Here is a 27,528-nt window from a genome sequence, read left to right as displayed (position 1 = left end):
CCACTCCTTCGCAGCTTGCATATTGATGTAAACGCATTTTATGATTCCGGAACTCCAGCTCGTATTTAATGTATTTTTTTTCCTCTTTTTAAAAAATGTTTTCTGACCATTTTGCAGTAACTTTCTAGGGAAAAAATGTACTTTAAGTGTTATAAGGAGCTGGAGATCTTACATGAGGCCCCTGAACGATAGGAAGCTGGAGATCTTACATGAGGCCCCTGACTGATAGGGAGCTGGAGATCTTACATGAGACCCCTGACCGATAGGGAGCTGGAGATCTTACATGAGGCCCCTGACTGATAGGGAGCTGGAGATCTTACATGAGACCCCTGACCGATAGGGAGCTGGAGATCTTACATGAGGCCCCTGACCGATAGGGAGCTGGAGATCTTACATGAGATCCCTGACCGATAGGAAGCTGGAGATCTTACATGAGACCCCTGACCGATAGGGAGCTGGAGATCTTACATGAGGCCCCTGACTGATAGGGAGCTGGAGATCTTACATGAGGCCCCTGACTGATAGGGAGCTGGAGATCTTACATGAGGCCCCTGACTGATAGGGAGCTGGAGATCTTACATGAGACCCCTGACCGATAGGGAGCTGGAGATCTTACATGAGGCCCCTGACCGATAGGGAGCTGGAGATCTTACATGAGGCCCCTGACCAAACCATTAAGAATTATTTACTAAAGTGAATTTCAAAGGCCCAGGTGACCAAGCTAAAGCCATAGCGGACGTGGAGAATTTTCCACTCTGTCTAAATTTTTCTTTATATTTGAAAATCCCTTTAAGTTCTGGACAACTCTCACTTTGGTAAAAAAAAACAAAAAAAACCTGCATCTACAGCAGAAACGGCAAGACTTCCAGCAAGATCCCCAACGCACCAGATAGAGGAAGTAGCTACACAAAGCATGTTTAATCTACGAATACCTAGCGCTAGGATCCTGGAAAAAGTTCTCATTAAATTATACAGCCATTAATTTAAGGAGGAGAATCGCAATCGCTCCCTCTCTAAACAAATATTTGGCAGCTGGTATTACTGCTAAACAAACAGACAGACAGGATATCTTTGTAGAGAGAAACCACTAAGGCCCAATTCACCGTACCAAGCGGCCTGTCTTTCCATCTCAGTCTCTAATTAAACTCGTTTCCACAGCTGGAACAAGACTTCCCTCTAGAAAAGAAGGATCGTCTGTTACATTATTGCACCTCCGCCATCTACATCCTCACCTTGCTGCTCGATGGATACAATTTTAGCGAACAAACCTGGGGCAACATCCATTTTACTCAACAGGTGAGTTCCACATCAGTTTTAGGTGGAATTAATCTATTCGCTGACATTAGATTATCAGCCTTTACAGGAATTTCACCTGTAGATTCCGTTAATGTGTATTTACAATAAGTGACACTGTTTCCTTATGTATTCATAATCCTATCTATAAACTGGTTCTATATTTAGTGTATTTATAATCCTTCTATCTCCCAGGACAGGGCTCCGGTTACAGTATACTCTAGAATGATAAGCAGCTGATCTATTGGTTGGTTTTTCGACTTCCAGTTTAAAGGGACACCACACTCAATGTTTCCATAATTCTATCTATCTACAGAGTCTTACAGCGAGTCCAGTGAGATTTTATTGCGTATATTGAACAATATAAATCTTAATTTATATTGCAGTAATTATATCCGACGTCGCAAAATGTGTGGATTTCTGGGACACTTTCATTTTAAAGTTTGTTACTATCATTTGGCCAGGGGCAGGGCTAATCAAAGACATTTAAAGGGACCTAATTACTATTTATAGAAATAAAATGTAATTTAGAATGAGAACAATGTATCTTATTTACACAGACTGATTTCTAAACACGTTTATTGTAGTTTAAAGACATTACTGGGAGTATTATTACTGTGGGGCTCTGTTATACACTCAGACACATTACTGGGAGTATTATTGCTGTGGAGCTCTGTTATACACTCAGACACATTACTGGGAGTATTATTACTGTGGGGCTCTGTGATACACTCAGACACATTACTGGGAGTATTATTACTGTGGAGCTCTGTTATACACTCAGACACATTACTGGGAGTATTATTACTGTGGAGCTCTGTTATACACAGACACAGTACTGTGAGTATTATTGCTGTTGAGCTCTGTTATACACTCAGACACATTACTGGGAGTATTATTGCTGTGGGGCTCTGTTATACACTCAGTCACATTACTAGGAGTATTATTGCTGTGGAGCTCTGTTATAACACATTACTGGGAGTATTATTGCTGTGGAGCTCTGTTATACGCGCAGACACATTACTGGGAGTATTATTACTGTGGAGCTCTGTTATACACTCAGACACATTACTGGGAGTATTATTACTGTGGAGCTCTGTTATACACAGACACAGTACTGTGAGTATTATTGCTGTTGAGCTCTGTTATACACTCAGACACATTACTGGGAGTATTATTGCTGTGGGGCTCTGTTATACACTCAGTCACATTACTAGGAGTATTATTGCTGGGGAGCTCTGTTATAACACATTACTGGGAGTATTATTGCTGTGGAGCTCTGTTATACGCGCAGACACATTACTGGGAGTATTATTGCTGTGGAGCTCTGTTATACACTCAGACACAGTACTGGGAGTATTATTGCTGTGGGGCTCTGTTATACACTCAGACACATTACTGGGAGTATTATTGCTGTGGAGCTCTGTTATACACTCAGACACATTACTGGGAGTATTATTGCTGTGGAGCTCTGTTATACGCGCAGACACATTACTGGGAGTATTATTATTGTGGAGCTCTGTTATACACTCAGACACACCAACAATATGGAGCTCCTAGAATAGAGGGATATTAGGATAGAAAAGAGTGATTGAGGGATTTGGGCCCAAAAAGAGTGACCTTCCTAAATAGGGACACTTTGGAGGCATGCTACAAGAACCTTTGTTTATTTTGTTTTCTACAGTAAACTCTACAGAGTCCCTTTAGGACACTTTTTGTTTTAGCCGGTTAATCCTGAGCTATCGCGATTTTTTGTGTGTGTTTTACAGGTTGATAATACCGATGTTGGCTGGACTCTTGGGTACATGCTAAACCTGACCAACAGGATCCCGTCTGAAGCTCCCTCACTGCTAAAGGGCCACAGTTACAACCTGTGGGTGTCTGAGCTTTTCTTTATAGTACTGAGTATCACCGCCGGACTAGTGGCCGCTTCTCTCCAGTGTTTTCGCCGGAACGTGTGTTCAGGGCAGGGGGGATGGAGCTGATATCCGAGAATATATCCCTTTATTGGAGAAGGAAACGTAAAGAAAGGCTCCCATCCAAAGGAACTAGTCATCCAAGAGACATAGAAACATAGAATGTGACGGCAGATAAGAACCATTCGGCCCATCTAGTCTGCCCAAGAGACGTGTAATAAATTATGTATCTCTGTGTTGTAATCGCAGAAGATTCATCGTTGGATGCAGACTCTGTTGCTTTGCTTTATTTTGAATAAGTTATTAAATATCTCCTGAAACTCACAAGATACGGGTCTATCTACAAGGAGGGAATTTCTTTAACCGTTAATATAAATCGATCTCTGCCTCATTGACCCGTGTGTTGCCAACACGAAATGGAGGGGAAATAATGTACATTTCAGAGGGTCAAAAAGTAAAGAATAAAAATGAAAAGTTATAAAAAATAAAAGAAACATTTATCAAAAAAAATTACATAATTACAAGCAAGAAAAACTACTTTTCCAATGAGTATTTTTTAAATTATTTTTAAAAATGAGTGTTGAATTGACCCGCCAGAATGCCCCAAACTTATGTTTTGTTTTTTTTGGTTAAACTACAACTTTGGTGATTCTTTGTCAGCCTTAAGCAAGCAAGTCTTATGGAGGAAGTTTAATAAACGTTCCTTGAAATCTCCGACCTCGGAATATTACTGCTAAGGAAACGTGTGTGTGCATAAATCTATATAAAAATGAAGTTAATATTACATTTCGATTAATTTGTCAGTAGAGAACATGGAGTAATCGATGCCAATAACATTTTGAGTTTCCTGACATTGCAGCCAATGGGCTGGTTTATATTTGGTAAAACACTGCCACCTAGTGGTCATTCTGTGGAAGTACAGGTTTTTATTTCTGTCACTGAACAGTCAGGGTTTTCCTCTAAATTGAAATGTTATATTTTTTATTTTTACATATTTCTGATACTGGGGATTGGGGAGACATTATTGCGGAAATTTTAATAACTGAGCAGAAACTATAGTGGAATTGAATAGTTTTTCTAAATCCGCTATTTTGTCCTATAACTATTTTCCCCAAAACTACCAATTTAGTGAATATTGATTTATTTTTCTTTTGTTACATTTATTATGCAACATCCAATCGGATGTTCTCCAGCTCATGCGGTCTGTCACATGTTTGTGAATCTAGATTGTGCAAATGAATGAGAAACTGTTGGGAATTCTAGTCCCTTCATTATGATGTATCCAACTGATTTCTGATTTTACTTGGCAAGACGTGAACGTTTAAACACAACAAAATGTACTGTAATTAGTTTACTGAATTAGCATTTGCTGATTCCACTGGAAGGCTATTCCAAGTATCTACTACCCTTTCTATATTATTGTTACTGCTCCCACTGAAAGGCTATTCCGGGTATCTACTACCCTTTCTATATCACTGTTACTGCTCCCAATGGAAGGCTATTCCAGGTATCTAATACCCTTTCTATATCACTGTTACTGCTCCCACTGGAAGGCTATTCCAGGTATCTACTACCCTTTCTATATCACTGTTACTGCTCCCACTGCAAGGCTATTCCAGGTATCTACTACCCTTTCTACATCACTGTTACTGCTCCCACTGGAAGGCTATTCCAGGTATCTACTACCCTTTCTATATCACTGTTACTGCTCCCACTGGAAGGATATTCCAGGTATCTACTACCTTTTCTATATCACTGTTACTGCTCCCACTGGAAGGCTCTTCTAGGTATCTACTACCCTTTCTATATCACTGCTACTGCTCCCACTGAAAGTCTATTCCAGGTATCTACTACCCTTTCTATATCACTGTTACTGCTCCCATTGGAAGGCTATTCCAGGTATCTACTACCCTTTCCATATCACTGTTACTGCTTCCACTGGGAGGCTATTCCAGGTATCTACTACCCTTTCTATATCACTGTTACTGCTCCCACTGGAAGGCTATTCCAGGTATCTACTAACCTTTCTGTATCATTGTCACTGCTCCCACTGGAAGGCTATTCCAGGTATCTACTACCCTTTCTATATCACTGTTACTGCTCCCACTGGAAGGCTAGTACACCATCTTTTATCTACATGACTTGTGTAGTTGATTATAAAATTCCCTCTAACGTTTTATCTCCTCTCATGCATGAAATATCAGCAAAGATTACAGTACTTGTAAGAGATCATGTTTAATTGCATAAAGTGATGTACAAATTCACATAACTGAGAAATGTCTGTCCCATTGCATTCACAGTCAGTAACGGTTTACCAGGGGCCATTTCCCTCAGGGTGGGCCTCATTTCTTAATCTGTGTACATAACATATAGTACGACAACATAAATAATATTGTAAAATAATAAACCTGCATTCACAGGAAACCTAATGGGATGTTTTCTGCAGTAAATTGATTCATTTATTCCATTATAACAAGATAAACGTATGACAAGATTTAAAAAGTACACTGAACAATAAACTAAAATCTATAAGCAAATAAGTGATAATAAATAAATAAAACATCTCATTAATTGCAGATCTAGCAGATTTGAATTTTACGCGTCAGTGTAAATAGAGTAAAATATTGTGAACCAATATTATCTGAAATGAGAAGGCAGTGTTGGATTTACACGGGATTATCAACTAATGTTTCAATTATTAGAATTTTAGTCTAAAACAGCCATTCTGATAACAAAGACTTTTTTCTGGTTCGGTCAGAATTAAAGGCCAAAGTAGTCGAGTTCGAATAATTCTCCAAGTTAGCAATGCTTCCAATCTCGCTACTTTGGCCTTAAATTTTAGACTCGTTTGAGTTTACAACAGTTCTCCATTTAGTGAATAACCCGGGGTGGCTCATCTACTAACTCAGAGTGCAAGCTGGTTTGAGCAGGTCCTTGTTCACCCCGTCTCTCGTACATTCTGTATGTAAAGTACTTGTCAGATATCCCCGTTCTATAATTGTACAGCGCTGTGGAATATGTTGGCGCTATATAAATACTAAAGTAGGAATTGATGAGAGGTGAGAAGGGATATTTTGGGCCATGATAGCTGAATTGAAAATACTACTTAGTTGCAATATTTCCCCACAATAAATCAAACCGTGTTAAATGGGTCTGTATTAAGAAAACACCCCAAGATACAGATTACAGACAAACCCAAACAAGGTATTCTCCTTGACCCTCTTCAGTCTGGCTTCCGCCCTCTCCACTCTACTGAGACCGCTCTTATCAAAGTGACTAATGACCTAATCTCCGCTAAATCCAAAGGTCACTACTCCATATTAATTCTCCTTGACCTCTCTGCTGCCTTTGACACAGTTGATCATTCTCTCCTCCTTCAAACTCTTCAATCACTCGGTCTCTGTGACTCTGTCCTCTCTTGGTTTTCCTCCTATCTCTCCCAACGCTCATTTAGTGTCTCCTTTTCCAAGGATACCTCCTCCCCTCGCCCTGTCTCGGTTGGAGTTCCCCAAGGCTCTGTCCTTGGTCCCCTTCTATTTTCTCTTTATACTGCCTCTCTTGGAAAACTTATTGCCTCTTTTGGATTCAACTACCACCTGTACGCTGATGACACTCAGATATACCTCTCCTCACCGGACCTCTCCCCGGCCGTCCTGCAACGTGTCACTGCTTGCCTCTCTTCCATCTCTGACTGGATGTCGTCACGCTTTCTCAAACTTAACCTCTCTAAAACTGAACTCCTTGTCTTTCCTCCTCCTAATACTGATCCTCCTCTCTCACTCTCCCTTCAAGTCAGTGATATCCACATAAGTCCATCCCTACAAGCGCGCTGTCTTGGCGTCATACTTGACTCTGGTCTCACCTTTGAGTCTCACATCCAGTTTGTTGCCAAGTCCTGTAGGTTCCAACTCAAAAACATAGCCCGCATCCGCCCCTTTCTTATGCAAGATGCTACCAAGGAGCTTGTCCATGCTCTAGTAATTTCCCGCATGGATTACTGTAACCCTCTCCTGATTGGTCTCCCCAAAAGCCGTACTGCCCCGCTACAGTCTGTAATGAATGCTGCAGCTAGACTGATTTTCCTATCCAGTCGGTCCTCTCACACCTCGCCCCTCTGCCAGTCCTTACATTGGCTCCCTGTATCCTATAGGAGTCAATTCAAAGTGCTAACCCATACATTTAAAGCACTGAACAATTCCAGCCCCTCTTATATCTCTTCACTGATCACGAGGTATGCCCCTCCTCGTACCCTCCGCTCTGCCCGCGACCACCTCCTGACCGCTGCTCGCACCCGTACGGCCAACTCACGCTTGCAGGACTTCTCACGGGCGGCTCCTCTCCTATGGAATAACTTGCCTACTGCCATCAGACTCTCCCCTAGTCTTCAATCATTTAAGAAGGGCCTTAAATCCCATCTCTTCAGGAAAGCGTATGGCCTCCCAGAGTAATCTCTCCCTTACATACCTGTCCCTATGGAATAGTGCTTTGCTCTCTCCTCCAGCTCTGCTTCACTCCTACTTGATATTTCCTATCCTAATGTTTCTAATACCCCACCTCCTATAGACTGTAAGCTCATTTGAGCAGGGTCCTCTTCAACCTATTATTCCTGTCAGTTTTCTTGTAATTGTCTTATTTATTGTTACATCCCCCCCCTCTCAAAATATTGTAAAGCGCTACGGAATCTGTTGGCGCTATATAAATGGCAATAATAATAATAATAATAATAATAATGAAATCTTCTTGTAGAATTGATCTCCCATTCGGTCAGTTCTTCTTCGGTTTTCTTAGATCTGGTTGCTATTGATTGTGGTGGCAGTTGATAAGGTCCTCCGAACAATCTAATCGTCCTCAAATCTTGTCGCAAAACATTTAGGGAAAATCCCGATTTTCCCATTGCAGTGCCCCTCGAGCCACTCTTCGTTCACTGGACAAAACAAAAATAAACTGGTCACATCTCAACAGGCACCATATATTATTTTATCGTTTGTTTTTTAAGTGAGGTATGTTTATGTACTAAATGAATCCAGACATCGACAGAAAATGTAACCAGTGCATGTGTAGTCAAATACAGAATAAATCTCACAGCGTACGCGTACATTTACTCAGACATGTTCCTGTTTTCATATTTTGAGTATTTTATTAAATAAAACTAACAATACACCGATGGCTTCTACAACATGGTATAAGGAGGCCCCGTGTCTCCCCGCACACCGTGTATTATAACTGCAGCTATAAAGTTATTGGTGTAAGGAGGCCCCCCGTCTCCCCGCACACAGTGTATTATAACTGCAGCTATAAGGTTATGGTGTAAGGAGGTCCCCTGTCTCCCCGCACACCGTGTATTATAACTGCAGCTATAAAGTTATTGGTGTAAGGAGGCCCCCCGTCTCCCCGCACACAGTGTATTATAACTGCAGCTATAAGGTTATGGTGTAAGGAGGTCCCCTGTCTCCCCGCACACAGTGTATTATTACTGCAGCTATAAGGTTATGGTGTAAGGAGGTCCCCTGTCTCCCCGCACACAGTGTATTATAACTGCAGCTATAAGGTTATGGTGTAAGGAGGTCCCCTGTCTCCCCGCACACAGTGTATTATAACTGCAGCTATAAGGTTATGGTGTAAGGAGGCCCCCCGTCTCCCCGCACACAGTGTATTATAACTGCAGCTATAAGGTTATGGTGTAAGGAGGTCCCCTGTCTCCCCGCACACAGTGTATTATTACTGCAGCTATAAGGTTATGGTGTAAGGAGGTCCCCTGTCTCCCCGCACACAGTGTATTATAACTGCAGCTATAAGGTTATGGTGTAAGGAGGTCCCCTGTCTCCCCGCACACAGTGTATTATAACTGCAGCTATAAGGTTATGGTGTAAGGAGGTCCACTGTCTCCCCGCACACAGTGTGTTATAACTGCAGCTATAAGGTTATGGTGTAAGGAGGTCCCCTGTCTCCCCGCACACAGTGTATTATAACTGCAGCTATAAGGTTATGGTATAAGGAGGTCCACTGTCTCCCCGCACACAGTGTATTATAACTGCAGCTATAAGGTTATTGTGTAAGGAGGTCCCCTGTCTCCCCGCACACAGTGTATTATAACTGCAGCTATAAGGTTATGGTATAAGGAGGTCCACTGTCTCCCCGCACACAGTGTATTATAACTGCAGCTATAAGGTTATGGTGTAAGGAGTTCCCGTGTCTCCCCGCACACAGTGTATTATAACTGCAGCTATAAGGTTATGGTGTAAGGAGGTCCCCTGTCTCCCCGCACACAGTGTATTATAACTGCAGCTATAAGGTTATGGTGTAAGGAGGTCCCCTGTCTCCTCGCACACAGTGTATTATAACTGCAGCTATAAGGTTATGGTGTAAGGAGGTCCCCTGTCTCCCCGCACACAGTGTATTATAACTGCAGCTATAAGGTTATGGTGTAAGGAGGCCCCCCGTCTCCCCGCACACAGTGTATTATAACTGCAGCTATAAGGTTATGGTGTAAGGAGGTCCCCTGTCTCCCCGCACACAGTGTATTATTACTGCAGCTATAAGGTTATGGTGTAAGGAGGTCCCCTGTCTCCCCGCACACAGTGTATTATAACTGCAGCTATAAGGTTATGGTGTAAGGAGGTCCCCTGTCTCCCCGCACACAGTGTATTATAACTGCAGCTATAAGGTTATGGTGTAAGGAGGTCCCCTGTCTCCCCGCACACGGTGTATTATAACTGCAGCTATCCAAAACTAAACAGTCAATAAGCCATTAACCGCTATCGCACCATACTGACACACTTTCATTTTTTCCCTGTCACACCTTAAACAGTCAATGTTTCAGATCCATATCCATCATACATTAGTCTGTAGGATTGTATAAATCAGATATCCCACAACACGTTAGCTGATTCACTGGAGTTACCTTCTGAGAGGATGTCGATAAGGTCTCCTACAATAAAGGTGAGGTCTTCTGGACCCTCTGCGGGATATTCATAGATTGCTTTCATACTATACAGGATACGCCGTCCTAGGCAGCAATTGGCATCCTGTATTGAGATACAGATAACTTGTTTTACTCCCATCAGTCTGTAACCAGACCTTAATCAATTCTAGTTTATCAGAATGTATCAATAAAAACAATTTAAACATTTTTAATACTGAGTTAAGAAGCAACTTGCAAAACTAAGGCCAATATGGCCTTCGATTGGTAGACTTGTAAGTTTTAATAAAATCAGGTATCTCGGTCTAACGTTTGTGAACGGTACTGATCGCACTACAACTTGCTATTTTTGTAATAAACCCCACAGTGTGGTTAAGTGATATCAATAAATGCATCCATTTATTTAGGTGTACGATTCGGCATATACCCATCATTAATTTGTGCTACTTTTCCATAGAGCATGTAATATAACCTCCCACCACTGGGTGGTGCTGGTAAACAGTGGAGATATGAACTGACACATGGCATTTCAGACTCTAGTTCCTTCTCCTGCAAGCTTTGTATTGTCAAGGCCAAGTATATTTGGCGTTTACAGTTTATGTCCATTTTTAACCCCTTAAGGACACAACTTCTGGAATAAAAGGGAATCATGACGGACTATATCCGTCATGTGTCCTTAAGGGGTTAAACCACAGAGTTCTGCACATATTCAATAAAGACGTACTATTTATATATGTGTTTCAATATGGATAACAGGTCTAGTCACACTGCGACACTCCCAGCTCTTTAACACACAGCCGGTAAACATATTGATATTGAAATATCTGAACGTCGAGTACCTTGCAGTGCAACATTAGGCGCTTGGTGGGGGCTTGTTTCAATATATTCTGTAATTCTCCGTCCCCCCTCACTGGGGTCACCGAGCTGCCAGCTGCACCCCTGTAACTGTAAAAATCAGTGTAGAATTATAGTAAAACATAGAAACGACAAAAATCACTATTCCAGTAACAAACTGTCATTATTTTGGACAAAATATGGTGACACATGGGGCTGCAGGCAGTAACACTGTTATAATGTAGAAGTTATGCACTAAAGTAATGATACTGTCTGGGGTAACAGAGTATTTTTACTAAGCATTGTGGTCATAGGCGTGCGCAGCCTATTGTATAAGGGTGTGCACCCTAAAGCACAAACACACATGCCACATATATATATATATATATATATATATATACACACACACACACACACACACACTGCTGTGTGTGTGTAAGGGTGCTGTGTGTGTGTGTGTGTGTGTGTGTGTAAAGGTGCTGTTAGTGTGTGTGTGTGCGTATGTGTAAAGGTGCTGTGTGTATGAGGGTGCTGATTGTGTGTATTTGTTTTGAGGGACTGTGGGGGTGGGGGGGACCGTTTAGGAAATAGCCCCCTTCCCTTCTTACCTTTTGTAGGGGGGACCGTGCTGCTGCCATCCCTGGTGATCCAGTGGTGAGTGAACTCTAGCTTGCAGGGCATCGCTCCGACCTCGCGATAGGCTAGAGCTCCCCGGGTGCTCTCCTGCCTCCCTCCCTGCCTGTGGAGTTTTGATCTCCCTCACTGGCCCATGGAGGCACATTGTGCGGGCCGCGGGGATTATGATAACTATGATTATGGTTAAAGGGACACTCTAAGCACCATAACAACCTCAGCTCATTGCTGAGGGCTAGGTTAAGGCTAAGTCTGCCTGACAGAGGACAAAGCTAGATTTCCTTCTATTTTTGTGAAACTTTGTATACAAATCTCAACTTCCCCTAACAGGCTCTTCCATAACTTACTATGAAGCTTCGTCTGACAGCTCTGCTCACAAAACTGCAGCTTCTATCGGCTTGCACGTCCATTCCATCCATGCATGTAATTAACGGGATCGATGTAAGATGTTTAGCTATATGCCCCATAAACCCTTGTATTATGGAATGAATTAGAGCTCGTTTAACTAGAATAAGAGCTGCTTTGTCTATTTCGATGTAGAAGGTACTTTAAAGGTGACTTGTTTTTATTCGATTTTTCTTCTGCATTTATTGTGTAATTTAATACTTTATCTAATGCATTACAAAAATAATGAACATTTTCTGTCTGGAGCATCTGTTTAATGTGGCTCACACATGTCTTTAATTCCGAGATCATCTGTCTCTATTCTTGTTAGTTTGTCTCCCTTTATACCATCTACCAGTCTAAGCTGATCCATCCCTACTTTTGTGTATAACACTCCAGTAATACAAATCACAGCCAACCAGCGAAAGCTACTATTCCCAAAAATGTCTGTCAGGAAATGACCCAACACAGAACTTAAATGAATCAATAAAATATAAGCTGAATACTGCAGCGTATTACCGGACATTGAAATGGCGAGTTTAACACTACTAATTTAGAATAGTACAGAACAAGCCTAGGTCAGGGAGACAGAGTACGTAAACGGAAAGGCAAGCCAGATATCAAGGAATACAGAAGGAAGTTAGTGTACAAGTCGGGGGTTCAATTGTAATGAAATCAATAATTACAACAAGCTATCGGACTACCACCACAGGGCACTAAGAACTATCTAATTTGAGCTTAAATAGCCTACGAAGAACTCTGATTGGTTCTTGGCAGTTATGTGACACCGGATCATGTGTGCGCGAAGTCTGCACATGTTTGCAGCCGAATTCAGGGCGGAGAAGGTGGAGCCATAAAAGGGCTCAGCTGCGCAGCGGCCAGCGTCAATCGGACTGCCGGAGGAGGCTTCCAAGGATGGAGCAAGAGTGGCACCAGCGGCGATGGGACACAGTGAGCGGGAACACCCTGCAGCGCCACCATGACAATGTCTTCATAGAAAAAGGTTGAGCATATGGGAGTCATGCAGTACCTCAGCTGGATTCTCATTTGTTCTCCTTGTTGTCGAATTTTGTCCCGCAGGAGATCCTGGAGCTCTGTGTAGGCGATATCCTTGTGGATTTTCAGTGATACAGTGAATTCCGTGTGAATCTTTAGTGTTATCTCCTTGTCCTCTGCAGGTGGAGGCACTGTGTTCTGTGTGACCTGTAGCAGTAAAACAGGAGATCCAAGACATTAAATCCACGATTATTAAGAGGGTTTATAGATTCAGGGAGATACCTGCAGGGGAACTGACAAAGTATAAAAATAGCAAACAAATCGCCACGATGGAACTATTGAAACCAAAGCTATACAATAAATGTCCATCAATAGTCCAAATGTCCACTGTGACAATCACCGGATCACTATTGCACGGCTGCCAATGGTCACTGGAACTACGTCTACACCGCTCTGGGCTTTGTAAGTGTTTAAGTTACATGTCTAATAAAGGGTTTGTTTTACGGAAAGCACTATGTCCTATTGATTCTATATTTACAGCCTTCAGTGGATTAACATCATTCAACTGCTTTTGGACTATTGATTGACATTTATTGTATTTTATAGCCCTGGTTTCAATAGCTAAATGGTGGAGATTTTTGCTATTTTTATACTGTGTTTACATTATTAACTCCTATGGATTTCAACACCATCTATATGCTGATAATATGCTGATAATACACATATTTACCTCTCCTCCGATGACCTCTCTCCGGCTCTCCTACAACACGTTACAAACTGCCTTTCGTCCATCTCTACCTGGATGCCTTCCCAATTTCTAAACTCTAATCTTTCTAAGACTGAAATCCTCATGTTTCCTCGCTCAAATAGTTCTTATCCATCAATCTCCCTGCAAGTCAATGGGACACTTATTACCCGAACCCCTCAAGCTCACAGCCTTGGTGTTACTTTCGACTCAGGTCTTTTCTCACATCCAGTCTGTCTCCAAATCCTGTGACTTCCACCTTAAAACTATTGCCAGAAACCGCCCTTTTCTAACTAGAGATACAACTAAGGCACTTGTTCATGCACTCATTATTTCCCGGCTTGACTATTGACAAGGCCGATGACTAGTGAATTTCAATACTAGTCATCGGCCTTGTTAATACCCACAATGCCTCTCTTCAATCTGTAATGAATGCTGCAGTCAGGCTCATCTTCCTGACTGATCGCTACTTCAACACCTCATTCCTATGGCAATCATTACATTGGCTTCCTCTACCCTTCAGGATCCAATTCAAACTGCTAACACTAACCTACAAAGACCTTACTAACTCCACCCTTCATCTGCTAACACTAACCTACAAAGCCCCCACTAACTCCACTCCTCACCCTTTTACCAATCATTATATCGGCTTCCTGTACCCTTCAAACTGCTAACACTAACCTACCAATCCCCCACTAACTCCACTCCTCACCCTTTACCAATCATTACATCGGCTTCCTAACCTACAAAGCCCCTACTAACTCCACTCCTCACCCTTTACCAATCATTACATCGGCTTCCTAACCTACAAAGCCCCTTGTAACGGATCACCTGGCACCCCGACTTGGTACCTCCGTTAATGGATGCTCCTAGTGCTTCCTGAGGACTCCAAGCACTCTGGCAGACACCACAATCACCGAATCCGAGAAACCTTTTAAATTCTCCCAAGCATATGAATGCTGTAGACCATTGAATAGGAACCATACGAATAGGCTTGTACTCCTAGCAGTCAACTGGAACAGCATGCAATAAATCCTTCCCCCCAATAATGAGACGACACATCACTTTGAGGGTAAAACAGGAACTCTGGACTGGCTCATCCAGCCTGGCTTTTATTTCCACTCACACATACAGGCCACACCCAGGGGGAGGCATAAAAGAACCAATGACATAGATGTTACCTCCCACACATCCCCTCCCCTTAGTGTGACACATAATCCCATTATGCATACAGTGTAAAATATACTTTTACACAACTTTCATAACTTTAAAACCATACATCACATTCACATAAAAATACATATCCACAATCAATCCATTCAGGGGAACAACATATTAAAAAATGGCATGAATCCGAACAGGGGTTCAAAAGTTACTAAAAGTATCTTTTGTTCCTTTCTGGCTGGCAGAAAAACATCCCCACAATGCACCCTGGTTTCCTCCCTTCTGCCCTGGAGTTAATTGGAGAAGTAATCCAATTACCCAGGACTAAAGGCAGACTCCATTAACCACATGGTTGCAAAACAACATAAAACACTTTAAAATACATAAAGTCACATTTACACATAACACACAGACATTTCACCTATCCCCAGATAGCTGGGATCTGCACGCACAAAACTACCGAATAGCGCGCAGATCCTACTCACACAGTACAATTGCCATGGAGCTAAAGTCTTTCCCATAGTCTTTCATTATATGAATAGGCTCCATGGTATGGCTATCTGGGGTATCACATTCCCATAAAGTCTGGTCCATAGTCCAAAGGCAAGAGGCGGGCAATCAGCCCCCTCCAAGGACACGTGGCGAGGTCGGTTTCGCCACACCCCTACTAACTCCACTCCTCACCCCTTTACCCAGGGCCGTTTTTAATATTGATTGGACCCTGGGCAAACATTTGCCTGGGCCCCCTGGACCCTGGACCCCCACCTCCCGGGCATGCAATCACAACCTCAACTCCCACTAAGCGGCAGAACTAATGTATAGAGTGCCCTGTTGCAAGAATATTTTTCAGGCCTTCCCTGTATCGCAAGAGGGAAGAAAAGAGAAATCCCCATCTTTCATATAAAAGTCATGCTATGCTATGACAGCTGGGGATCTACTATCCTTGCAGGGTTGTATTTGTGAGCAGTGTTTGTGCATTTGAAGGTAAGCATGTGTTTGTATAGAGTGTATGTGTGCATGTAGGGGTGTATTTGTATTTACTGTTACCACTGGAATGCAGTTGTGTACTTGTGTGTAGTGTTGGCTTTTAAATGCAGGCGTGCTTTGTCTGTAGAGTTGGCTTTTAAATGCAGGCGTGCTTTTGTCTGTAGAGTTGATGTTTGTATATAATTTTAGCGTTTTAATACAGGGGTGTGTTTGTATGTAATGTTTGCATTTGCATGCATGGGTGTGTTTGGATGTAGTGTTGTCTTTTAAATGCATATGTACATTTGTGTGCAGTATTGGTATTTCAGCAAAGGGGTTTGTGTATATGTAATGTTTGTATTTGCATGGGTGTGTTTCCATGTTCTGTTTGATTTCTGGGATGTATGTACATACATATTAACACATATAAACATACACATTAACACGCAGATACACACATAAACACCTTGACACATACTGGCACATACACACATAAACACCCTTTGGCACACAGATACATGCACTTGATACACACACCGACATACACACACTGGCACAGCCACACTGAGACACACACACATCGACACAGATATGTACACACTCAGATACACACATACACATGTACACATGCAGGGGTGTATTTGTGTACAGTGCTAGTGATGGAATGTAGGAGTGTATTTGTGTGCAGTGCTAGCGATGGAATGTAGGAGTGTATTTGTGTGCAGTGTTGGCATTAAAATGCTGGGATGTATGCATTACCACACACTCAGATGGACACTTACACACACACAGGTAAACATACACACTGACCCACAAGTACACATACACACAGCCAGATACACACACACTGACACAAATGCAGCCAGATACACACACTGAAATAAACACAGCCATATACACACACACACACACACACACACACAGCCAGATACACACACTGACATAAACACAGCCAGATACACAGCCAGATACACACGCACACAGCCAGATACACATACTGACCTAAACACAGCCAGATACACATACTGACCTAAACACAGCCAGATATACATACTGACATAAACACAGCCAGATATACACACACTGACATTAACACAGCCAGATATACACACACTGACATTAACACAGCCAGATACACACACTGACATAAACACAGCCAGATACACACACTGACATAAACACAGCCAGATACACACACTGACATAAACACAGCCAGATACACACACTGACATAAACACAGCCAGATACACACACTGACATAAACACAGCCAGATACACACACTGACATAAACACAGCCAGATACACACACTGACATAAACACAGCCAGATACACACACTGACATTAACACAGCCAGATACACACACTGACATTAACACAGCCAGATACACACACTGACATAAACACAGCCAGATACACACACACACACAAACACAGCCAGATACACACACACACACACACACACACAAACACAGCCAGATACACACACACACAAACACAGCCAGATACACACACACACACACACAGATACATACACTGACATAAACACAGCCAGATACACACACTTATGAGACCCATGTACACACACATATATAAGTGTCAATTTACATATTTTAATCTCTGCCCTCTAGCAGCTTCTGGATAGCAACTCCCAACAACCTTGGCCAATATAATGTCTCAACTCTGTTCTTACATAGTTAAAATAAATATTTGACAATGTTTTATTTATTTATATTTAATAGGGCACTGTCAGGTTCATCTAGAAATTTTAACATGTAGTTATCCCCAGTGTGTTTCACACATGGGTGTTTGTAATCTCTGATAAATAAAAGTGAAATCAGAAATTAGCAAAACAAACAGAAATTTTTTTTTTAGCCACCCTCCTGTCTGCTTACCTTTTGGGTACAGTGGGGTGGCTTCCCTGGGGTCCAGTGGGAGCTTGCTGGCCCTGGCTGATGGGAGTCTGCATTCAGCTGCCCCAGTCCCTCTCCCCCCCCCCACAATGCTTGCATTCTCCTCTGTGTGGTGTGTGCCCCCTCCCCAGCGGCACTGAGAAGGAAGTGATCTGTTCTTACTGGGAGGAAGCGATCTGACCTCACTTCCTCCCAGCATGCCCGGGGAACAAAGAGACTCACAGGGCAGTGTGTGAGATGGGGGCTAGCTGTGAGTATGTAGTCAGCCACCCCCCATATTACAGGGGCCCGGTCCAGAGCAGTATTAAAGGGCCGGGGCCCCTGATTATCTCAGGTGCTGCAGGGGGCCCATGGGGCAGCTGCCTTAGGGCCCCCAGGAGTAACTGGGCCCAGGGCAGCTGCCCCTTTTGCCCCTCCTTAAAGACGGCCCTGCCTTTACCAACCATTACATGGAGTGTAAGCTTGTTTAAACAATCCCTCCCCACTCTGAGATTCTGTAATTTCTATTGTGTGTCTTTACCCCTTCCTCATGGAGTGTAAGCTTGTTTGAGCAATCCCTCCCCACTCTGACATGCTGTAATTTATATTGTGTGTGTTTACCTCCTTCCTCATATAGACTGTAAGCTAATTTGAGCAGGGCCTCTTCACCTCGTCTCTGTTAATATTCCATATGTAACTTACTTGATGTAAAAAAATAGTAAAGTGCTGCAGAATTTGTTGGTGCTATATAAATGGCAATAATAATAATAACAGTAATAATAATTCTTTCAAAGTGCGTAGGGAACCTTCTATGAACCGTGGAGCTTTAATTTAATTCAATTTATTTGGTTTAATCATTTATCATTTGCATACATTTGATTTTTATTTAAATATATTATACTTGCATTCCTTATTTCTGTAGTAAACTCTTGTCTTGTGATATTGTTGATTCCTGTATACTGTGCGCTTGGCTACCCCTTAGAGGTTTTCAATCTAGTGATTTATTACAGTATGTTGAAGCTACAAGTGAGAGTGGTTAAAAATGAAGATATAATTGCTTGTCCATTTCCAGACAATTTCAACCTGTCCCAATACACCTGAATGGCTTACCCTGTAATTTCTGAGCTTAGAGAACAATGTCATTTAGGATGAAACTGGAGAAGCAACTATGTGGGAAGTCAAGAACGACAAACTTCTCTCTGGAACAGGCATAAGGCCCTTGGGGTCATTGGGGGACAATAAACACAGAAATAGGAAGAAGCAATAGCTTTGTGACAGTTTTGTGTTGGCATTCGTCAAAGGTGGAAAACATTTGATAAGTTGACTATCCATAGTTTCATGTATGTATTAACTGCACAATGTTCCTCACTAACCTTCTCAGAGTTTTGATTTGTTCCCAAACCACCCTTGAGAAAAACATCTTGCTCCATCACTGGATCCGGTTTTTGAGGGAAAGAATTGTCCCCTGCTGAGTCTGATCCTAGAAAGACATTTCTCTTCCCATCTGGCTCTGTTCTTAGAGGTACAGCTCTCTCGACAACTGGATTTGTTTTTTTATGGACATCTTTTTCCAATGTTGGATTGTTTTTTAGAGTCACAGCTGGACCTGTCGTTGGTGGCAAAGCTCTCTCCACAGCTGGACCTGTCGTTGGTGGCAAAGCTCTCTCCACAGCTGGACCTGTTGTTAGTGGCGCGGTTCTCTCCACTAATGGATCTGATTTTAAAGGCATTGTTTTCTCAAGAAATGTTACATCTCTCTCTACTACTGGATATAATCTATGAGGAGTAGGCCTCTCCACCACCGGACCTGTCCTTGGAAAATCTGATTCCACCAACACTGGGTCTACAGTAGAAAGGGCAGATATTTCCTCCAAACCTTTCCTTGGGATACCATTATTCAGCTGTTGGAAGAAGAGAACATCATCAGAATGACAACTGGAAATGGCTTTTCGATAACTATCTGTCGTCTGACTAAACCTGGGATGAATGGAGGTTTGGTGATACAGATAATGCCCCCACTTTGGATTATCACAGAGGGATTTAAACTGGTAGTGTGGCGGATAGTCATACAAGTATAGACAAGTCCAAATAATGGTTTAATAACAAGTCAGTGGTAACCCAAATACATTCTGAATTTGGTACTCATTAACTTGGGTGCAGCGAATCTGCTCACTGGTCTGTAACCACTGGCCACAAAATCAGTGGCCACACAGTCACTGGCCATAAAAATCAGTGGCCACACAGTCACTGGCCATAAAAATCAGTGGCCACACAGTCACTAGCCACAAAATCAATGGCCACACAGTCAGTGGACACACTTTCGGCAACATACCATATGTGGTTCTGGAGGTTTTCCGTCTGGCCGAGGTGGTATTCCCTCTGGAAATATCAGATTTCCTATAAAACACAATAGTCAGCAGGATTTTAATGCAGCCATTAATTTATTTCTATATACCACTGTGATGAATGATAATAACACTATTATTTTGCCCTATGCTGCAACAGGATAGATGGCGAATAATGAAAATTTACAGCACTTAGTATCTCTCAGTGGGTACGTTTACAATAATACAGAGTATACAGTACTTAGTAAGTCTCAGTGGGTACTTTTACATTCATACATAACGGGATTTGGCTGTCTGTACCTCGATGTTCTCGGATTGGCGTCACTTTTGGTCTAGTAGGAGGAGTCTTCATGGGTGGCATAGGAATCCCATTTACCACTTTCTACCAAAAAATAAATAAAATAGCTCAGTAATACACCCAGACACGTTACTGGGAGTATTATTGCTGTGGAGCTCTGTTATACACTCAGACACATTACTGGGAGTATTATTGCTGTGGGGCTCTGTTATACACTCAGACACATTACTGGGAGTATTATTACTGTGGAGCTCTGTTATACACTCAGACACATTACTGGGAGTATTATTGCTGTGGAGCTCTGTTATACACTCAGACACATTACTGGGAGTATTATTGCTGTGGAGCTCTGTTATACACTCAGACACATTACTGGGAGTATTATTGCTGTGGAGCTCTGTTATACACTCAGACACATTACTGGGAGTATTATTGCTGTGGAGCTCTGTTATATACTCAGACACATTACTGGGAGTATTATTACTGTGGAGCTCTGTTATACACTCAGACACATTACTGGGAGTATTATTACTGTGGAGCTCTGTTATACACTCAGACACATTACTGGGAGTATTATTGCTGTGGAGCTCTGTTATACACTCAGACACATTACTGGGAGTATTATTACTGTGGGGCTCTGTTATACACTCAGACACATTACTGGGAGTATTATTACTGTGGAGCTCTGTTATACACTCAGACACATTACTGGGAGTATTATTGCTGTGGAGCTCTGTTATACACTCAGACACATTACTGGGAGTATTATTGCCGTGGAGCTCTGTTATACACTCAGACCTGTTACTGGGCGTATTATTGCTGTGGAGCTCTGTTATACACTCAGACACATTACTGGGAGTATTATTGCTGTGGGGCTCTGTTATACACTCAGACACATTACTGGGAGTATTATTGCTGTGGGGCTCTGTTATACACTCAGACACATTACTGGGAGTATTATTACTGTGGAGCTCTGTTATACACTCAGACACATTACTGGGAGTATTATTGCTGTGGAGCTCTGTTATATACTCAGACACATTACTGGGAGTATTATTACTGTGGAGCTCTGTTATACACTCAGACACATTACTGGGAGTATTATTGCTGTGGAGCTCTGTTATATACTCAGACACATTACTGGGAGTATTATTACTGTGGAGCTCTGTTATACACTCAGACACATTACTGGGAGTATTATTGCTGTGGAGCTCTGTTATACACTCAGACACATTACTGGGAGTATTATTGCTGTGGAGCTCTGTTATACACTCAGACACATTACTGGGAGTATTATTGCTGTGGAGCTCTGTTATACACTCAGACACATTATCAGGGGTATTATTGCTGTGGGGCTCTGTTATACACTCAGACACATTACTGGGAGTATTATTGCTGTGGAGCTCTGTTATACACAGAGACACATTACTGGGAGTATTATTGCTGTGGAGCTCTGTTATACACTCAGACACATTATCAGGGGTATTATTGCTGTGGGGCTCTGTTATACACTCAGACACATTACTGGGAGTATTATTGCTGTGGGGCTCTGTTATACACATTACTGGGAGTATTATTGCTGTGGAGCTCTGTTATACACTCAGACACATTACTGGGAGTATTATTGCTGTGGAGCTCTGTTATTCACTCAGACACATTACTGGGAGTATTATTGCTGTGGAGCTCTGTTATACACTCAGACACATTACTGGGAGTATTATTGCTGTGGGGCTCTGTTATACACTCAGACACATTACTGGGAGTATTATTGCTGTGGAGCTCTGTTATACACTCAGACACATTACTGGGAGTATTATTGCTGTGGGGCTCTGTTATACACTCAGACACATTACTGGGAGTATTATTGCTGTGGAGCTCTGTTATACACTCAGACCCATTACTGGGAGTATTATTGCTGTGGGGCTCTGTTATACACTCAGACACATTACTGGGAGTATTATTGCTGTGGAGCTCTGTTATACACTCAGACACATTACTGGGAGTATTATTGCTGTGGGGCTCTGTTATACACTCAGACACATTACTGGGAGTATTATTACTGTGGGGCTCTGTTATACACATTACTGGGAGTATTATTGCTGTGGAGCTCTGTTATACACTCAGACACATTACTGGGAGTATTATTGCTGCGGAGCTCTGTTATACACTCAGACACATTACTGGGAGTATTATTACTGTGGAGCTCTGTTATACACTCAGACACATTACTGGGAGTATTATTACTGTGGAGCTCTGTTATACACTCAGACACATTACTGGGAGTGTTATTGCTGTGGAGCTCTGTTATACACTCAGACACATTACTGGGAGTGTTATTGCTGTGGAGCTCTGTTATACACTCAGACACATTACTGGGAGTATTATTGCTGTGGGGCTCTGTTATACACGCAGACACATTACTGGGAGTATTATTGCTGTGGAGCTCTGTTATACACGCAGACACATTACTGGGAGTATTATTGCTGTGGGGCTCTGTTAAACACTCAGACACACCAACAATATGGAGCGTTTAGAGAGACATTGGGATAGAAAAGAGGGACAGAGGAATTTGGGCCCAAAATAGGGACTGTCCCTCCTAAATAGGGACTCTTGGGAGGTATGCAATTGGTCCAGATTCTATTAGACTTGCAATGTGGATTCCAATGAAGCTCTTACTTCTAATGTATTACTGATCACAGGTAAAATTGTGCAATTTGTTCCGTCTGTTGTTAATTACCTTAATGTCTGCTTTGGGAGTGTTGTTCACAGGTTCCAGAACATTCGTTGGAATAAATATTTTCTGTAAAATGTAGGCATTCACGAATAGAACATGATAAAAATGAGGTTATCAAGCTGTGCATACACAAAGTATCTATTATTATTATTATTATTATACACTACCCTGGGCTGTATTCACTAAACCGGAAATTATGGAGAATTGACCAAGGACTTGCAAATTATAGGCCAACATAACCAAATCAGAAGCATGATGCTGCTTAACTTGGCTATTTTTACATGAGAGATACAATGTAATTGTCAATACTCCACAATCCCCAGGGATCCCGCAGGTAAGCAAGCATTACTCTGGTGTGTAATACTCTTCCACAAGATACAAGCATTGCTTTATTGTATACTGATCTTCTGCGGTGAGCTCTCAACCATGGACAGGCAACCAGTGCTCTAGTGCAGAGGTTCCCAACCCAGTCCTCAAGTACCCCCTACCAGTCCAGGATTTAGGGATTACCCGGTTGTGTCTAAAGTGTTTAATTTTTTCTTCTTCTAAAAACACCTTAGACACAACTGGGTAATCCCTAAATCCTGGACTGTTAGGGGGTACTTGAGGACTGGGTTGGGAACCCCTGCACTAGTGCATAGCATGATAAGAGCCCGAATAAGGAAATAATTGAATTCATTTAACCAATGAGTGTTAAACACACACTTACATATAAAACTATTCTTACAATTTGACTATCCTGCCGCAATTTAATTTAATGACAATTCCCATTTTATGACCTAGCGCTGTGTGTGACCTACTCCCCCAGCCATGCATGTCAGGGAGGACGTTACCTGGCCATCATGGATGCCGGTGGCCCAGTCTCCATCTTTGTTCAAAACAAACAGAATGGTATTTGCTTTCACAGACACTTCGCTAGAATTCTCTGGATAATAATGAACCAAAACACGATGATACCCAGCATCCTGACCGCTGTGGAAAAATTACCCAGATTATCAGAATTATCTTTTACAGACAGACAGACCTACAGACAGAAGTAGACAGACAGAGAGAGAGAGCAAGACAAAGTTAGAAAGACACACAAACACCGACAGAAATCTACAGACAAAGACAGACACACACATATAGAAAGAGATAGACACAGACAGTGAAATTGACAGACAGACAGAGAAAGACAGACACAGTGAGACAAAGGTAGAGAGATAGACAGACAGTGAGAGAAAACGACAGAGAGAAAGACAGACAGAGAAACAGACAAAAAGAGGAGCTGGACATCGAGAGATAGAGAGACAGTGATATAGACAGACAGACACAAACAGATAGACAGACAAACATTATACAGTCACAGAGAGATAGTCAGACAGGTAGTTAGATACAGATAGGTAGACAGACAGATCAATATTACTTACAGGATTGCTTCAGGACATGGCTCATAAAATCCAGGTTTCTAAAAAATAAAAAAAAAAAAATAAATAAAAACCCCAGTAGAATTCACATCAAACAACTGCATTGAAATACTCCTCGGTCATTTTAAACGATCACTTTTACACTGTGAGGTGAACATCAGCAAATTTCTGATTGTTAAATAATCTAGCTTTGTGATGTAGATAGGGCAAGCAATATTTAGTGATAATTAAGTGAACTGAATTGAATTGAAGAGATTAAAAGAAGAAAAACTACCGCAACAAGAGGACATAGTCTTAAATTAGAGGGGCAAAGGTTTAAAAATAATATCAGGAAGTATTACTTTACTGAGAGGGTAGTGGATGCATGGAATAGCCTTCCAGCTGAAGTGGTAGAGGTTAACACAGTAAGTTTAAGCATGCGTGGGATAGGCATAAGGTTATCCTAACTATAAGATAAGGCCAGGGACTAATGCAAGTATTTAGAAAACTGGGCAGACTAGATGGGCCGAATGGTTCTTATCTGCCGTCACATTCTATGTTTCTATAATATCTGTACTTTTTTACTAAGCCATTCATGTTCCATCTAATATATATTTGGTTTTAGAATTAAACACACCTTTGAAGAATTGCAAGCAGAGACTTTGTGACGCTGATAAAATGCTGTAATTGATACCAGGATTACATCATTGCGATTTTGATTATTCTGAAATCCATGTGTTGTGTAGCAATTTGTATTCTCTTTTTTTATAATATAAAATGTTTTCCTATTAATAAATATATACATTTCCCTTGATGGTCTCATTCTTACCTGGGGACGCAGGGGCTCGAATCCGCTGTACTGATCATTGGGAACCACAGAGGAGATGACCTGAGAGGGGTAAAGTGGTGTTGGTTACAGATTTGCTTTATGCACTCGATACATTTACGTCATTCATGGCCATTCACTGTTTAGCAGATGAACCCCTGTGTGTAAATAAAACAAAAGACATACAAAGAACAACCCGACCTCAGAAAGAATAAAACCGAAATAAAATTGGACCCCAAATCAAATAAATTCCTTACTTTTTAATTAGAAGAATACGTTGGTGATATAGCACTGCTTCACGCCAAGCGTTGTATCAAAGGTTTAATAATGAAAATTATAACATGAGTTACTATTATACGTTTTCATCTTGTTAGGGGTGTCCGTTCTGGGCTGTAGGCATTAGAAATGCGGGTGCCGCATGTTATATGGGGTGATGCGGGTGCCGCATGTTATATGGGGTGATGCGGGTGCCGCATGTTATATGGGGTGATGCGGGTGCCGCATGTTATATGGGGTGATGCGGGTGCCGCATGTTATATGGGGTGATGCGGGTGCCGCATGTTATATGGGGTGATGCGGGTGCCGCCTGTTATATGGGGTGATGCGGATGCCGCCTGTTATATGGGGTGATGCGGATGCCGCCTGTTATATGGGGTGATGCGGATGCCGCCTGTTATATGGGGTGATGCGGATGCCGCCTGTTATATGGGGTGATGCGGATGCCGCCTGTTATATGGGGTAATGCGGATGCCGCCTGTTATATGGGGTGATGCGGATGCCGCCTGTTATATGGGGTGATGCGGATGCCGCCTGTTATATGGGGTGATGCAGATGCCGCCTGTTATATGGGGTGATGCAGATGCCGCCTGTTATATGGGGTGATGCAGATGCCGCCTGTTATATGGGGTGATGCAGATGCCGCCTGTTATATGGGGTGATGCAGATGCCGCCTGTTATATGGGGTGATGCAGATGCCGCCTGTTATATGGGGTGATGCAGATGCCGCCTGTTATATGGGGTGATGCAGATGCCGCCTGTTATATGGGGTGATGCAGATGCCGCCTGTTATATGGGGTGATGCAGATGCCGCCTGTTATATGGGGTGATGCAGATGCCGCCTGTTATATGGGGTGATGCAGATGCCGCGTGTTATATGGGGTGATGCAGATGCAGCGTGTTATATGGGGTGATGCAGATGCCGCATGTTATATGGGGTGATGCCGGTCAGGTAATGGCAGTAGAAGGGTTGATATATAAATTCAGAGTAAATCTGGGATGTGGCGTTGCCGGTCAGGTAATGGCAGTAGAAGGGTTGATATATAAATTCAGAGTAAATCTGGGATGTGGCGGTGCCGGTCAGGTAATGGCAGTAGAAGGGTTGATATATAAATTCAGAGTAAATCTGGGATGTGGTGTTGCCGGTCAGGTAATGGCAGGAGAAGGGTTGATATATAAATTCAGAGTAAATCTGGGATATGGCGGTGCCGGTCAGGTAATGGCAGTGGAAGGGTTGATATATAAATTCAGAGTAAATCTGGGATCTGGCGTTGCCGGTCAGGTAATGGCAGTAGAAGGGTTGATATATAAATTCTGAGTAAATCTGGGATGTGGCGTTGCCGGTCAGGTAATGGCAGTAGAAGGGTTGATATATAAATTCAGAGTAAATCTGGGATGTGGCGGTGCCGGTCAGGTAATGGCAGTAGAAGGGTTGATATATAAATTCTGAGTAAATCTGGGATGTGGCGTTGCCGGTCAGGTAATGGCAGTAGAAGGGTTGATATATAAATTCAGAGTAAATCTGGGATGTGGCGGTGCCGGTCAGGTAATGGCAGTAGAAGGATTGATATATAAATTCAGAGTAAATCTGGGATGTGGCATTGCCGGTCAGGTAATGGCAGTAGAAGGGTTGATATATAAATTCTGAGTAAATCTGGGATGTGGCGTTGCCGGTCAGGTAATGGCAGTAGAAGGGTTGATATATAAATTCTGAGTAAATCTGGGATGTGGCGGTGCCGGTCAGGTAATGGCAGTAGAAGGGTTGATATATAAATCTGGGATGTGGCGTTGTCGGTCAGGTAATGGCAGTAGAAGGGTTGATATATAAATTCAGAGTAAATCTGGGATGTGGCGGTGCCGGTCAGGTAATGGCAGTAGAAGGGTTGATATATAAATTCAGAGTAAATCTGGGATGTGGCGGTG

The 27,528-nt window shown here is 42.3% G+C and overlaps 2 protein-coding genes across 2 annotated transcripts in view; one reads left to right on the top strand and one right to left on the bottom strand.

The window, feature by feature from the left end:
* Nucleotides 1–3,407, top strand: part of LOC134572656 (ectonucleoside triphosphate diphosphohydrolase 8-like) — a 57,221-nt gene extending 53,814 nt beyond the window's left edge. Inside the window, exons 9-10 of the mRNA XM_063431751.1 lie at nucleotides 1,159–1,296; nucleotides 3,063–3,407. Of these exons, the coding sequence (XP_063287821.1) occupies nucleotides 1,159–1,296; nucleotides 3,063–3,278 (354 nt within the window). The 3' untranslated portion in view covers nucleotides 3,279–3,407. The remainder of the gene's footprint in view (nucleotides 1–1,158; nucleotides 1,297–3,062) is intronic.
* A 4,524-nt stretch (nucleotides 3,408–7,931) lies between these two features.
* NOXA1 (NADPH oxidase activator 1) overlaps nucleotides 7,932–27,528 on the bottom strand; it is a 38,424-nt gene continuing 18,827 nt past the window's right edge. The window contains exons 6-16 of the mRNA XM_063431750.1: nucleotides 25,333–25,392; nucleotides 24,528–24,565; nucleotides 23,952–24,090; nucleotides 23,122–23,184; nucleotides 20,387–20,468; nucleotides 20,074–20,138; nucleotides 19,115–19,642; nucleotides 13,010–13,182; nucleotides 10,968–11,073; nucleotides 10,111–10,234; nucleotides 7,932–8,133 (exon numbers count right to left, since the gene is read on the bottom strand). Coding sequence (XP_063287820.1) covers nucleotides 8,048–8,133; nucleotides 10,111–10,234; nucleotides 10,968–11,073; nucleotides 13,010–13,182; nucleotides 19,115–19,642; nucleotides 20,074–20,138; nucleotides 20,387–20,468; nucleotides 23,122–23,184; nucleotides 23,952–24,090; nucleotides 24,528–24,565; nucleotides 25,333–25,392 — 1,464 coding nt within the window. The 3' untranslated portion in view covers nucleotides 7,932–8,047. The remainder of the gene's footprint in view (nucleotides 8,134–10,110; nucleotides 10,235–10,967; nucleotides 11,074–13,009; nucleotides 13,183–19,114; nucleotides 19,643–20,073; nucleotides 20,139–20,386; nucleotides 20,469–23,121; nucleotides 23,185–23,951; nucleotides 24,091–24,527; nucleotides 24,566–25,332; nucleotides 25,393–27,528) is intronic.

This window comes from Pelobates fuscus, chromosome 9 (genome assembly GCF_036172605.1).
Source record: "Pelobates fuscus isolate aPelFus1 chromosome 9, aPelFus1.pri, whole genome shotgun sequence".
Classification (NCBI taxonomy): Eukaryota; Metazoa; Chordata; class Amphibia; order Anura; family Pelobatidae; genus Pelobates; species Pelobates fuscus.
This window is presented reverse-complemented; position numbering and strand designations above follow the sequence as displayed.